Raw genomic sequence first — 13510 nt, forward strand, 5'->3', positions numbered from 1 at the left:
AAAAACAAACAAAACAACAACAACAACAACAAAATCATAAGAGTTCAGTGTGTTTTTGGTTTTGTTTTTAATAAAATCAAGTGTTTGAATTGTGTTTTTTAATGTTTTGTTTTAAAAGACATTTAATAAAAGGGCTCTATCTCTTTCTGCTCTGGAAATGAATACAATCCTTGCATTGATCAAAATCTATACAAACCAGACTTTCTGACTAATCCCTTTCCTTCTCATCAAGTAGTTTTTCTAAGTGTTCACCTGCTTGTGACTTGGACAAAGCACCATAGAAAGAGAATTAAACTTTTTTCTCCCCACCCCCAACATTCAATATTATGCCAGAAGTTAAAGAAACAGAGGGTATGGGGATGAACATTTACTTGCAAGGGACACCAAGAGACAATAATGGAAGAGGCTAATAAATACATTTATGCCTCAAGAGAGCCATACGTATGGTTTCCGTTGCTGTCTAGCTGACAAATTGCCCAAAATGACTCCTTTTCCTCACTCTGCACCAGTCCAATAAACCGAAATAAGCTCCGGGATCTATTCTGAAATTGTGAAAAGGGCAAATACCCACATAACATGGAGAAACTCAAGGTTCCCATGACTTTGTGACTAAGGCAAGTCCCTGTAGTGCAGTATATTTCAAATCTTGCCTCATTTGTGAATATGTGTCTTTCTAAATAGGTGTAGCTCACTCTTTGGAGGTGAAAGCTTCTCTTTTCCTATTTTCTTTCCTCCCTGAGGTTTTCCTCTGCAATAGATGTTTCCCCAGGGCCTTTGCAAGGACTGAATGAATCAGTTGACATGAAGGAAGAGCAGGTTGATAAATACAAAAAGTACTGAACTGGCCTTTTCAGTTTAGGTATAGTCCCCAGGAAACCAGCATAAATAGCACCTCTTATTAATAGCCTTCCTGAGCTACAAGTGTGGATTACCTCCATACATTATGTCAGTCACACACTTGGCACTGGCAGTCAGCTCCGCTGGCACTGCAGCCTTCTTTGCAGAATAAAGGCCCACAATAAGAGCTGGAAGACAAGAAATTGGTTCTAATTTCAGCCTGAAATCGGAAAAGATTTCTGAATCTTTTCAGCAGATGAAAGCTTACCAATCAACCAGCCCGGGAATGTACTTCTGAAAAGGAATTGTTTTCATCATAAAATAGAAAAATAAAGAGGAAATAAGCAAATTGTTCTATCTACACATTCCCATAGGATACTAGAGTATGGTCTTTTAAAAAAAATATATGCAATATAGTCTATTTTCACTAGAAAAAAGAAGATGAATTTGTTCTTATATCTTAGTATAAATATAAAATACATTATAATACTAAAAAGTGAGTCCTAAATTACAATTTCAGAATGCATCTTGGAGCTTATTTCTGTTTTTTGGACTGGTACAGTGAGACTAAGGAATTATTTTGGGCAGTTTGTCAGCTAAGTCAGCAACAAATCATATAGAAAAGCTGTATGTGAAGCCAATAAAATAGAATTCCTTATCTGTATACTACATGCTGCTTCTAGTGACTATGAACTCTTGATTCTTACCAGGCCATATTCTAATGAAAGACACATTTTCCAAGGTTTATTAACCACTTAATTAAGAGGCACGGGATGTGGAGTTAGATAGATTAAGGTTTAAATCTCATCTCTACATATTCTAGCTCTGAACCTGGTTGAGTTTTTTAACTCCTTTGCAGCTACAAAGCAGGAGTACTGTTATCACTTTCTAGGGGTTTTGTGAAAGTTCATATATAAGTAATGTATCTATCACATCATTCTAGAAAATCACTAGCCTGGCCCATAAGAGATGTTCAGTTAAGGTTGATTCTCTTCCAGAGTAGCATTTGGGAAATTTCTTTTCCTCTACACCAAGACACTGGCAATAAGTTATCCCTTCCAACTTTCTGTTTATTTAGCATGCAGTGGAGTCCAGCTATGGGATAGGAATGGTTCATCACCACTTCTACTTTTTATTACTTGATGAAGAGAGAAGTAAGGCAAAGGGACACCCACTTCTGAATGTCACAGTTGCCACCAAAACAGCTCCCCTTCCCCTTTCTTGTCTTGCCATGCCTTCGCTACCTCTCTCTTCCCCTTTCTTCATTCATCCACTTAATAGATAGATGAATGTGTGTCAAGCCACTACTTTTCAAACATTTGAGTGCACGACGAGCATCAGGGCCCCATTTCCAGATATTCTGATTCTGTGGATGTTGGGTGGCACCCAAGAATCTTCCACTCAATGAGTGTAGTGAGTACAAATGTAGGTGGTCTGCAGACCACACTTGAAGGAGCACTTCTAGAAAGACTGAGGGATAAAGACAGTCTTCTTCCTAAAAAAGCCCATGCACTAGTGGCTGCAGATGTAAACAAGCTGGAATGGAGCTTGGGGGAGGGAAAATCAACTCTACCTGGCTCATTAGGAAAGGTTCCATTGCAGAGGTGACCTTGGAGCAGGATCTTGAAGGAAGACTAGAAATTTGCCAGATGGAGAAGGAAGAAAGAAGATTCCTTGCAGAAGAAGCAACACAAAGAACCAGAGGCAAGAAAGAACATAATGTGCTCAGGGAGAAGTACCGTTCTTCCATCAATAATGATGGTCTCGGCTGGGCACGGTGGCTCACACCTGTTATTCCAGCACTTTGGGAGGCCAAGATAGGAGGATTGCTTGAGGCCAGGAGTTCAAGAGCAACCTGGACAACATGGAAAAACCCTGTCTCTACCAAAAAAATATAAAAATTAGCTGGGTATGGTGGTGTAGATCTCCAGTCCCAGCTACTCTGGAGGCTGAGGTGGAAGGATCGCCTGAGCCCAGGAGGCGGAGTTTGCAGTGAGCCAACATCACACCCACACCACTGCACCCCAACCTGGGCAACAGAGCCAGACCCTGTCTCAAAAAGAAAATTAATATAACTAATGATGATGGTCTCACTCCATCAATAAATGAATTTTAAGCACATCCCTCTCAAATCAGAAAGTTCATTTATAAATTACACATGTGTACTACTGTTAATCTGTATACTAAAGATGAGGAAAGCCTACTTAGAATAACAAGTGAGTACATAAAATTTAATATTGTATTTGTGCTCCATTTTGGAAGCCTGGACTAGGGTAGGGCCTTACCATGGACAATAACAGCACCTGTGATTGTGGGGAAGAGCCTTCTAGGCCAAAAACAAGAAGAGCCCCTCCCCTCCCCTTTTCACATGAGAGCCTGCGTGGAGGCCAGGAGCAGAGGAGGCTAGGCCTGGCTGCCTTGGGTTGAATGTGGGCCAGCATTTCTGGCACTTCTTGTACTATATCAGTTTCTTCCAGTTTCTGTTCCTGTTATTTATGCTCAGCAACCATGATGGCATCTACATAAATGCCCTTCCCCTTGCCCCCACCGTTTTCTTTCTTTTTTTTTTTTTTTTTTGGAAGGAAATAACAACAGTGATCAGAGTGGTTGGCTCTATTTTGTGCTTGAGACAAAGGGGCATTTTGCTTTATTTTGAGATTTGTTTCATTTTATCCTGCTTTCTAATCTTTTCCAGTTTTTTAGTAGAGATGGGGTTTCACCATGTTGGCCAGGCTGGTCTTGAACTCCTGACCTGAGGTGATCTGCCTGCCTTGCCCTCCCAAAGTGCTGGGATTATAGGCATGAGCCACCATGCCCGGCAGATGTAACTTTAAAAGGGGAAGCAGGGGAGTCAGCATTTTTATAGTCAAAGACACTGAAATACAGTCAAGTTACTTTCCCTGAATAGTGACCTCCATGAAAAGAAACTGAACTAATAATTAGCAAAGATAGAAATTTCTATTTTTCATCAAAGTCATATGTACAATTTCTAAACAGAGGAATATAGATTTTTCAGTTGAACATTTAATGTTGTGGGATTTCCATACTATGGGGTTATGCTATTCTGTCATTTAAAAAATTCCAATAAGAAAAAGAAATCCCTGTGTATTTTTTAATTAATTATGTCCTTTTTGAAGAACTCCAAAATATTATTAATGTTGAGAGTTAGTCCTTATACTAAATCTGTGTCTCATTCCAGAAATGCACCTCAGACAGTACGATGAACAATTTATTAACCATAATTTCAAATCATTGTATGATTCCAACATAAAATATGCAGACTAAACAATATTAACACATTGTATTGCCTCTCATAAAAGTAGTAGAAATAAAATGTCAGCCTGATTGGCAATTGAGTATAGTCATTGATGTTCATTGACAGTCAGATGGATTTTGACTTTGCTTTGTATGTTGAGTGTGGTTCATGCTTGAGGCACCCCCACTGTATTTCCCGGATGAGCATGATTAGTAGGCAGCCTTTCAAAGGGTTGTGTGCTAACCCCAGTCTACATGCTGTGGACATGTATGCAGGGTTTTATATGTTTACCAAATAGCACTGTTAAACCCAAGAAATCTTTAGAAGGACCAATTTGTCACCAGTGCTGCATTTCAAAAAAAAAAATCTATTATTATTTTCCAGTTTTGAAAAGAATTCATGTTGTTATAAAACCTAAATGCAAATATATACAGAGTGGAAGGTGACAGACCCGGGAATTCCAGCAGTGTAACAATAAACAACAACAAATAGCCAAGGACTGGGTAATGTGCTCAGGGTTAAATAAGAGTCAGTGGAAGTGGAGAGGTGCATGGGACAGACAGACATTTCTGGGGTAGACTTCCAAGGATGTAACCATGTGGGAAGTGAAGGAAGAGGAGCCATGGACACTGGGTGAGAGATGACACCAGTAACCAGTATAGAGGGTGCAGGAGAGAGGACAGGATGGGGAGCAGAACAGCAAGGAAGAGCCGGGAATTGACAGTGTGCAAGAGCGTGAGTGCCCTTTACAGTTAGGGCTGCCAGGCCTCCTGACCCTGGGAATAAAGAACCGTACGGTCTTTCTGCATTTGTGGCTGTCAAGCCAGGGAAGCATCTTTGTTGACAGCTGCAACAAAGAAATTGAGAAATTGCAATTGAGAAATTGGTGAGCTGAAACCCCTGACTAGCTTTGCCCTGGGCCCAATAATTGCTGGTAATACTTGGGGAGTTGGACCAGAAATGGTACTCATGGGAACAGTACATTAGGCCTTAAATGTATAAAGGAAGTTTTCCTGCCTTGCAACTAGTGGGCAAAATTTAAGGGAAGGGACACAGATGCTCAGTGCTAGCTAGTACGGGGCAACTGTAGCTTCCCAGCTCAAGGCCCACATGGTGGTCAGTGGGCACTACTAGGCTATCAGCCCAGCTGACATCCCTCTCAGGGGATGTTAGAACTGTTGGTCACAGTTCTTATTCCTTTGCATTAAGAAGCAGCAGAGCCCACAGTGGAGGGAGATGTTTTTATACCACTCTTTTCTTTTTAGTGAAAGAAATGGAAATTCTTTATGCAGGGCAGCCTGGCTGTAGGGCTTATCAGTCTTTGGCATGCTTTATGCTATTTGGTAGAGGCCAGGAAGGCTGAAATATTCATTAGCATTCATAGCATCCTTTCTCTCCAGCAGTTCCCACCTTCTCTTTCTACTGCATGCCCCTCCTGCTGGGCCTGCCTCCCTCCCCATGCTCCCATTCTGCAGTTGTTGGCTTGGCGGATGACGAGTTAAGCTCCAGCTGAAGTACTTTCCCCACAAGAAGGTTCTGCAGCAAAATTGTCTGGGATCAGATGGTCCCCGGCAATTCCTCTCACTCTAGTCTCCCTGAGGCAAATGCATGGAAGATGGAATGTGGCCTCGTTTTAACTCTTTAACATCTAACTCTGGCTGTTGTTACAGATTGAGTTCTTCACCTCCCCTTTGAAATTCTGCTTTCATTCCTCAGTATCTACCAGCAGGTTCTGCTCTCCAGCTTATCAACCGCATTGATGGTCCTGTGGCTGCCTCTCTATGGTGGCATCTTTATATTTGAAGAACGCTAGGCCTGACATGACTCACCCAAGCTTCCAAATGAATCAATTTTGTCACTCAATGCCTCCGTCTCCAAATTTAAAGAGCCTTTCACAGGGGAGAAAATGATAAATCTATTACTAATAACGAGGCTTTCTGATTCTTTTCATTGTTGTTATTATCAGTGCTCTATAGAAAGGAATCAAGACAGTGGAAACATTTTTATAAAATGACACTTTATCTCTGTGATTAACTATATAATAAACTATAAAGTCTTTGCCATGGTAATCTCCTCCTTACACCTTATTGCTTTGATAATAAAAGCTTTTTTGTGGCAACAAAATAAAATTTTACTATCCAGGCAGTTTGGCTAAAATGAGAAGATGTGTTTTTAGAAGGAGAAAGGGCACATCTGAAACATGTGAGGTCCGCGTGGATTTTACGGGAGCTCTGTTTATGTAGAACACGTTTGATGTGCCTGGTGCCCTCCAGAGGGCTTTACCCAACCATTTAGAAAACTTTTAGTGGCCAGTGGAAAGCCAATTAAAGAGTTATGTATTTCTGTCAAGTACTCAGGATCACTGTTGAAAAGCAAAAACATTCAGAACTTAGCATTTCAGATGATCAGTGGTGGGAGAACAAATTTCAGTAATTAAACCACCATAGTTTGCAAACTGCCTGTTTTGACTCAGCCAAACTTTGTGTGTTTGGTGAGTATCATGACACCTTTACTCATAAGCTTATGTCTCAAATGATTAAATTCTGTCAGTGACCAAAAGTTTTGCATAAATGTGATGTATATGCAAGCACCACAATGTACTAGTAAGTTTCATTATTGTTATGCCACAGAAAAATGAATATGTTGTCTTCCCTTATATTCATCACTATCAAGAAATTTTTATTGAGCAACCCATAATAAGTCTAAGATCATGAAATTGAACAGAAGTTTTTAAAAACTTAGTCAGAGCTCTCTAAGGAAGTGATGATTAAGCAAAGACCTGAAGGAGGACTCAGAGCTGATTAGATGAAGAGAAGCAAGGTTAAGCAGAAGAGTTGTCTTCAGGGCAGAGGGAAGGGCTTGTTTCAAGCCCCTGTGGCAAGGAGAAAGCCAGGCTTACTCCTCCTGGGATGTCAGGAAGCTTAGATGAGATCATTCCAGGAAGGCACTGGCACTCTACCTAATGTGCCTGGCCCACCATCTGCACTCAGAAAGTGATCAGCTCACATTTTGAGGCAACTGAGGGCTGATATGTGTCTGCAGAGGTGTACCTCGAAAGCAAGTGTGTGACCTTGCAGCTTCCACAGTAGGAATGTGGTTCGTGATACTGTCTCTGATTCTTCTGTGACTCATCAACTCCCTAACGTCATTCCTCTCCAAGGGACTCGCTCCTCCCTCCATATCTGGTAACTCCATACCAGGGCTTTGCCAAGTGCCCTCTGCCCTTATCCAGCCTGCAGAGTTGTCAAGCCACACTTGACCACCGATACGTGTCTATCTCTGTCCTGGTACCTCTAAGAAGATTCCACAGAACGTGGAAATGGCACCGATGAAATTACTCCCAAAACTGGATGTGACACACCCAGACACCCCAGGCTTTGTGGGCATTTAGAAGGATTTAGGCATGGTCTTTCCTCTCTGACCTTCTTTTAGTCTGGCACTCGCTTGATGTGAGGCTGGCTCCTCACTGTCTGACAGCCTGCCAAAGGACAGGCTGGCTTTACTACTTCCTCCACATCCACTTCCCACCATTATTCTTCCCTTGACAAGCCTACTGCCTGGAAAGCAAAACTCAAGGAACTCTCAGGTCTACACATTGAGATTCTCAAGGGCAGGCCGGGTTTATCTGCCCTGGGCTGGCCCCTGATCTTGGTTTGCATCAGTTCATCAGCTCCAAGCTGGGTCCTGAGTCAGCAGAGATCACTGACTTGCCTTTGTGCACATGAGTTTTGAAAGCAGCTACCCATAGATAGCAGAGCTTGAATTACTACGATGCTTGCAGACAATCTTCTATGGAAATGCCCAGTGAAACGGAAGCCTGGTTTGATGCCAACTTCACAGGCTCTTTCACATCCTCAAGGGTGTGCATTAAGCAGATTAACAATTTATTGTGTAAACCCTCTTCCCTCCTGTTGTTAGCCCAGAAGGTCTGAACTAACCATTGTATATAAATGCCCAGCTTTGTTTAATATGTGTTAGACCTGGGGACAAGTATTGTACCCCAAATGTCCATCTTGTAAATTCTCTGGGCACAAAATTATGTTAACAAATTTGATCAACAAAAGTGTTACAATGGTCTTGTAGCTGATAAAGAAATTAGCAAAGGCCCTTGCACACACCACCATTCCACCAACCCCACACACAGGTGGGAGGATTCCCAAGCCTCCGGGACCTCTGCTTTGCCTGCAGTCTGCTCCTCTCCCCTCCACTGGGCATCTGAGGACATGCCAGTCTTGTGTCACATGCAGCAGTAGTTCCCTTAGTGTGTGCTGGGCATGCTCTCTAAACCCAGGGACTCTATTTATAAAGCCTTCTAGTTGATTCAGGGAAGGGAATCCTAATTGCTTCTTCTTGCCATTATCATTTTCTTTCCTCTCTATCTGCTTTTCACTCTTTCCCCAATGAGTCCTGGCAGGTCCTCTCACATCCTTCTCAGCTCTCCCACAAAGAATGTCGTCGTGCTGACTTTTCTGTCTTCTCTCTTCCCTTTCTGTAAGGGATAAAAATTCAAAACATGTCCTCAAGCAGAGTAGCTTAACCATATACTTGTAGTTTGGGCTTCTGGCTCCACATCTGTAGATTCTCCCCATATCTCCCCAACAGCTTGTCTCGAACAGTCTTTGTTTCCCTAAAGTAAGGTAGCAGTGCCCCTCTCTAAGAAGGTTGTAAATAATGAAAACATACACACACACACACACACACACACACACACAGATGCCTCTGTCATGGCTATGTTTGTGAACTTGGCAAAGAAGCTCATAATCACAGGAGCACAAAGCCTATTGACTCAACCCAGCATTTCATACAATTACTGAATATATGCTGGTTGATTACATAGACAGTCTCTGGAAACGCAAGAACTTGTCACATTGGAGACCTCCAGGGAGGGGAACTGAGTAAGTTGGGGCAGAGATGGGATAAAGAGTTCCTTCTCACTGTACACCTTTCTGTATCATGCATTTCCTATATTTAAAACACATTGACATACCTATGTAACGTCAATAGATAAGGGACAGGCGTCCTGATATGTTGGTTACACCAAAGTGATCATATCCAGTGACCGTAAGCCATGTGTGTCATGGGGCTGGCTGATGTTGTCTGCAGTTGACGGACTAGGCTTAGAGCCCAGTTCTGGAGAACATGCCATGCACTGTGCAATTAGTCCTTTCCACTAGGATTTCCTGGTTGGGAAGAGCTGAGTTCCTCAGCACACAGTCCTTTACTCTTCAAGTATTTAGGTTGCACAGTCTACTTGAGGAGCCCCCAAACTGCTATAGATATATCCCAGAAGTCACTTCTTTGACAAATACTGCAAAATTTTTCAGAGGAAGTAAATTTTCAACACACTTTAAATTGCAAAAGTACATCTGATGGAGAAGAAAAAGTCCATGCGATGGAACAATCTGAGAGTAATAAAGATGATAACAGTGTTTTGAAGGACATTAAATATGAGTTTATAATTAATGTGTATAATTAAAATATACAAACAAGCAAAAAAATCTTCTTGATTACCTTTGAAGGATGCTAAGGAACCAACTATCATTTTGAAAACAAAAGGGGAGAATCAAGCATTCATCCTACCTTACCTATGCAAACTATACTTCATGATAACCAAATCATTGATAAAGTTTCTCTTTATGGAAGAATTCCAGGAAATAAATGAAGAAAGAGTTATAGAATGTGAATATCTCAATTTTGCAAACCCTATAAATCTAGGCAATGATCATCAATGGCTGCTAAGATCATAAAAAAGAGATATGTCTTTTGTATTTCCTATAAATTTGCCATTTTGGATGTAGAAATTTGATTAAATTCAGTCTCATTTTTTTTCAGGTGGAGTAGTTCATATCGTATACTTCCATCAGCACACACATAATGACACAATACACTTATCAAGTGTTCCTCCTAAGAAAATAAAACCTGAATCTAATCAGATTTCTACATCTAATAACAAATTTATAGGAAATACAAAAGAACAGGCTAAATAACACCATGGAGATGTAATCAGCAAAATTCAGGCTTTGCACAACTCTTCAGGACAAACAACCTAATTTCTTCAACAAATAAATTGCAAAGGGGATGAGAAAACAGATGAGAGGGAACCTCCGGATTAAAACAGATTTAAGAGTCAATCAACCAATTGGAATGAACAGGGCTTGTTTAGATCCTGGTTTTAACACGCTGTTAAAAAAAAAAAAGATTTATGGGACAGTTGGGGAAATTTGAATACTAAGTAGATATCTGATACTATTAAATTATTGTGAATGTTTTATAGGTGCTATAGTAAATTACTGTGGTCCCCAGAAGTCCTTATATTTTAAAGATATATATTTAAATATTATGACTAAACTAAAAATATAAAGAGAATCTGACATCTGTGCTCACCCACCCTGGGGATTTTCCCCAGGCTCTTCACCCTGCACAGCTCCCTGCCTTTTTGCTGAAACCTCTCTTCACTCCTTCCTACATAAAAATCTGTAAAAGGACATATAAGGAATTTGTCATGATGCATTACTTCTGGGAGGGGAACTAGAGAACTGGGGGTTGGGATGGGATAGGAGAGAAGCAAACTTTGGGACAGATCATTGTTAGCTTTATGCAGGTAATACCTTTTCGAATGACTAACCAAAAAATAAATGAAATACGAGAAAAAGTTCATTAGAACCTTGAAATGCTTACTCGGGAGAATGAAAAAGGCAGAGACTCATGTTGTTGAGCATGTGGATGGATTGGCCCAGACCATATTTCTCAAAGTACGGTCCCAGGACCATCTGCAGCAGAATTGGGCCCATCTCCTTCCCTCCCAGCCAGAATCTCTCAGGGTAGAGCACAGAGACACTGGGAACTACAGTTCTTAAGGACCTAAGTGCCAGCTTTTCAAATACTTACTATATTGTTTTGGAACTTTGGAATGCATAGGACAAAAATATTCCCAAATTTAAATTCAAAGCAGCACAATTCTGAAAGTCTAAAAGACTTTTTTTTAGGTTTGTTGACAATGATTTAATCAGCAGATGTCACTATGTAATCCTTGGGAACATCCCTTCGATGTTGCCTCATTTTTTGGAGAGGCAGAGTGTACTGCTGGCATTGTAGCATAGAAATATTTATGGTAATTTTGTATTTTGTTTAATGAAAATAATTTTACTTTCAGTGCTTATTAAAAGTTTATCTTTGATTAAGCATTCTTTGCTTTTGTTTTTCCCCAGCATCATTGACAAAGAAGTTTCATTAATGGCAGAAATGGATAAAGTTAAAGAAGAAGCCAGTAAGTAGACAACACATGGTTATTTGATTAGGAGCTTCCCAATCAGAAGCAATCCATAGGTCAGACTGACAATGATACCGGCTTCTGAGCAGGGTCCTAAAATTTATACTGAAATTTTGGCTCATGAACTCTGTAACCTTAGGCATGTCACTTAGCCCCTGGAAGCCTCATTTACATCATCTGGCAAAAGGATACAGTTGTAACACTCACGTCGTACAGGTGAGTGCATGGCAGGATGGACACTCAGTACATAATAGGTGTCAGTTGAGTTTTCTAAAGTCCAAAGGGATGTTTGTGCACATAAAGAACTTATAGTTAATTGGATTTAAAATGACATTGAATTTAGTATTAGATTTTAAGACAATTGTAACTCTTTAAAACTTACAAATCTCATCATCATTTTTACTAGTTCTTTTTTAGGTTCAATTAAGTTTATCATATTAAATTTTCCTAGAAAAGTAGTCCCATTTGAAACTTAATTACTTAAATTCCCCTCAACATTTTAATTACATATATAAATTTAATATATCTTATTTGTCTTAAGCACTTCAGATGTCAGACAAGGCAAACTCACAAACCTAACAAGCAAAGTGTTCCTAAGCTTTTAAGCAACTCTTATAAAATTAATAATTCAAGGTTGGGCGCAGTGGGCTTACGCCTGTAATCCCAGCACTTTAGGAGGCCGAGGCAGGCGGATCACAAGGTCAGGAGATCGAGACCATCCTGGCTAACACGGTGAAACCCCATCTCTACTAAAGATACAAAAATAAAAAATTAGCCGGGCGTAGTGGTGGGCAACTATAGTCCCAGCTACTCAGGAGGCTGAGGCAGGAGAATGGTGTGAACCCGGGAGGCGGAGCTTGCAGTGAGCCAAGATTGCACCACTGCACTCCAGCCTAGGCGACAGAGCAAGACTCCATCTCAAAAAAAAAATAATAAGATTAATGATTCAAAATTAAAGATACACTAAACAGTTTTGTTTTTGTTTTTGTTTTTGTTTTTTACAGAGTCTTGCCCTGTCACCCAGGCTGGAGTGCAGTGGCACAATCTCTGCTCACTGCAAGCTCCGCCTCCCAGGTTCACACCATTCTCCTGCCTCAGCCTCCTGAGTAGCTGGGATTACAGGCGCCCGCCACCACGCCCAGCTAATTTTTTGAGTTTTTACTAGAGATGGGGTTTCACCATGTTAGCCAGGATGATCTCGATCTCCTGACCTTGTGATCCGCCCAGCTCAGCCTCCCAAAGGGCTGGGATTATAGGCTTGAGCCACCGCGCCCGGCCTAAACAGTTTTCTTAAAATACTCCAGTTCTGTTCATGAACTTCGTCAAATACACTGACACCTGCCAAATTAAAACCACAAAAGAAAATCAATTCCATATATTAAATTGAAAATCACTTCCATATATTAAATTGAAAATCACAAATCAGATTGCTTAATGTACCAAATTCTCTGTTTAAATAATGGACACGCTCAAATTATCTTGATCATTGCAAAACTTAATCCTAAATTTAACATAAAATATTAACATTCTGGGTTTGACTTGTTTTATTTTCTTTATGCTGATTTCTAAACCTTTCCACTGTGGTAAAGTTACTTGAGTAGTAGAGAAGAATTACCATCTTAAATAGACTGAGGCTCATGAGTTGGAAATTTCAACAAAGACAAGATTACTTTGTCAGATTCAACATCAAACCACAAGTGAATGTGTGAGGCCCTCCCTTATTATTGAATTTAGTTTGCTGTGTTAATGGGGCCCCTAAGACCCTATTTTCCAGCTGGGATTCAGTTTTACAATCCTTGTCTCCTGGGCATTTTAAATTCCTCATCTTTACCCAAAGATGAATTGGATAAATGGCAGTCTGTGCCCCTAACCAGATTTCAGTGAAATCCCTTTACCTTTGATGTGATGTCTTTCTTTTGCCAGAATGAAAGATCAGACCAGATTCTTCATTCTTTTTTATTTTTCTTGTCTGGACCTAGGCCATAATTCAAGTGTCATTTTATGGAAAATAGCTATCGTTATTTTTGTTACACAGTTTTCTAAATTATTTTGTTATTCATTTCAGACCTCCTTTAGTCAGGCATCTAAATAATTGTAAGCAACATTTTAGAATCCTGAAATACAGCAAGCTTTGTTAAATGAAACTA

The 13510-nt window shown here is 40.4% G+C and overlaps 1 protein-coding gene across 25 annotated transcripts in view; it reads left to right on the forward strand.

Annotated features, from left to right (window-relative positions):
- SPATS2L (spermatogenesis associated serine rich 2 like) overlaps window positions 1-13510 on the forward strand; it is a 172908-nt gene that overhangs the window by 142841 nt on the left and 16557 nt on the right. For all 25 annotated transcript variants that reach the window (XM_055379355.2, XM_055379354.2, XM_063695079.1 and 22 more), the window contains one exon: window positions 11302-11360. In XM_055379355.2, coding sequence (XP_055235330.1) covers window positions 11302-11360 — 59 coding nt within the window. The remainder of the gene's footprint in view (window positions 1-11301; window positions 11361-13510) is intronic.

The sequence above is a fragment of the Gorilla gorilla genome, chromosome 11, assembly GCF_029281585.2.
Source record: "Gorilla gorilla gorilla isolate KB3781 chromosome 11, NHGRI_mGorGor1-v2.1_pri, whole genome shotgun sequence".
In the NCBI taxonomy this organism is placed as follows: domain Eukaryota; kingdom Metazoa; phylum Chordata; class Mammalia; order Primates; family Hominidae; genus Gorilla; species Gorilla gorilla.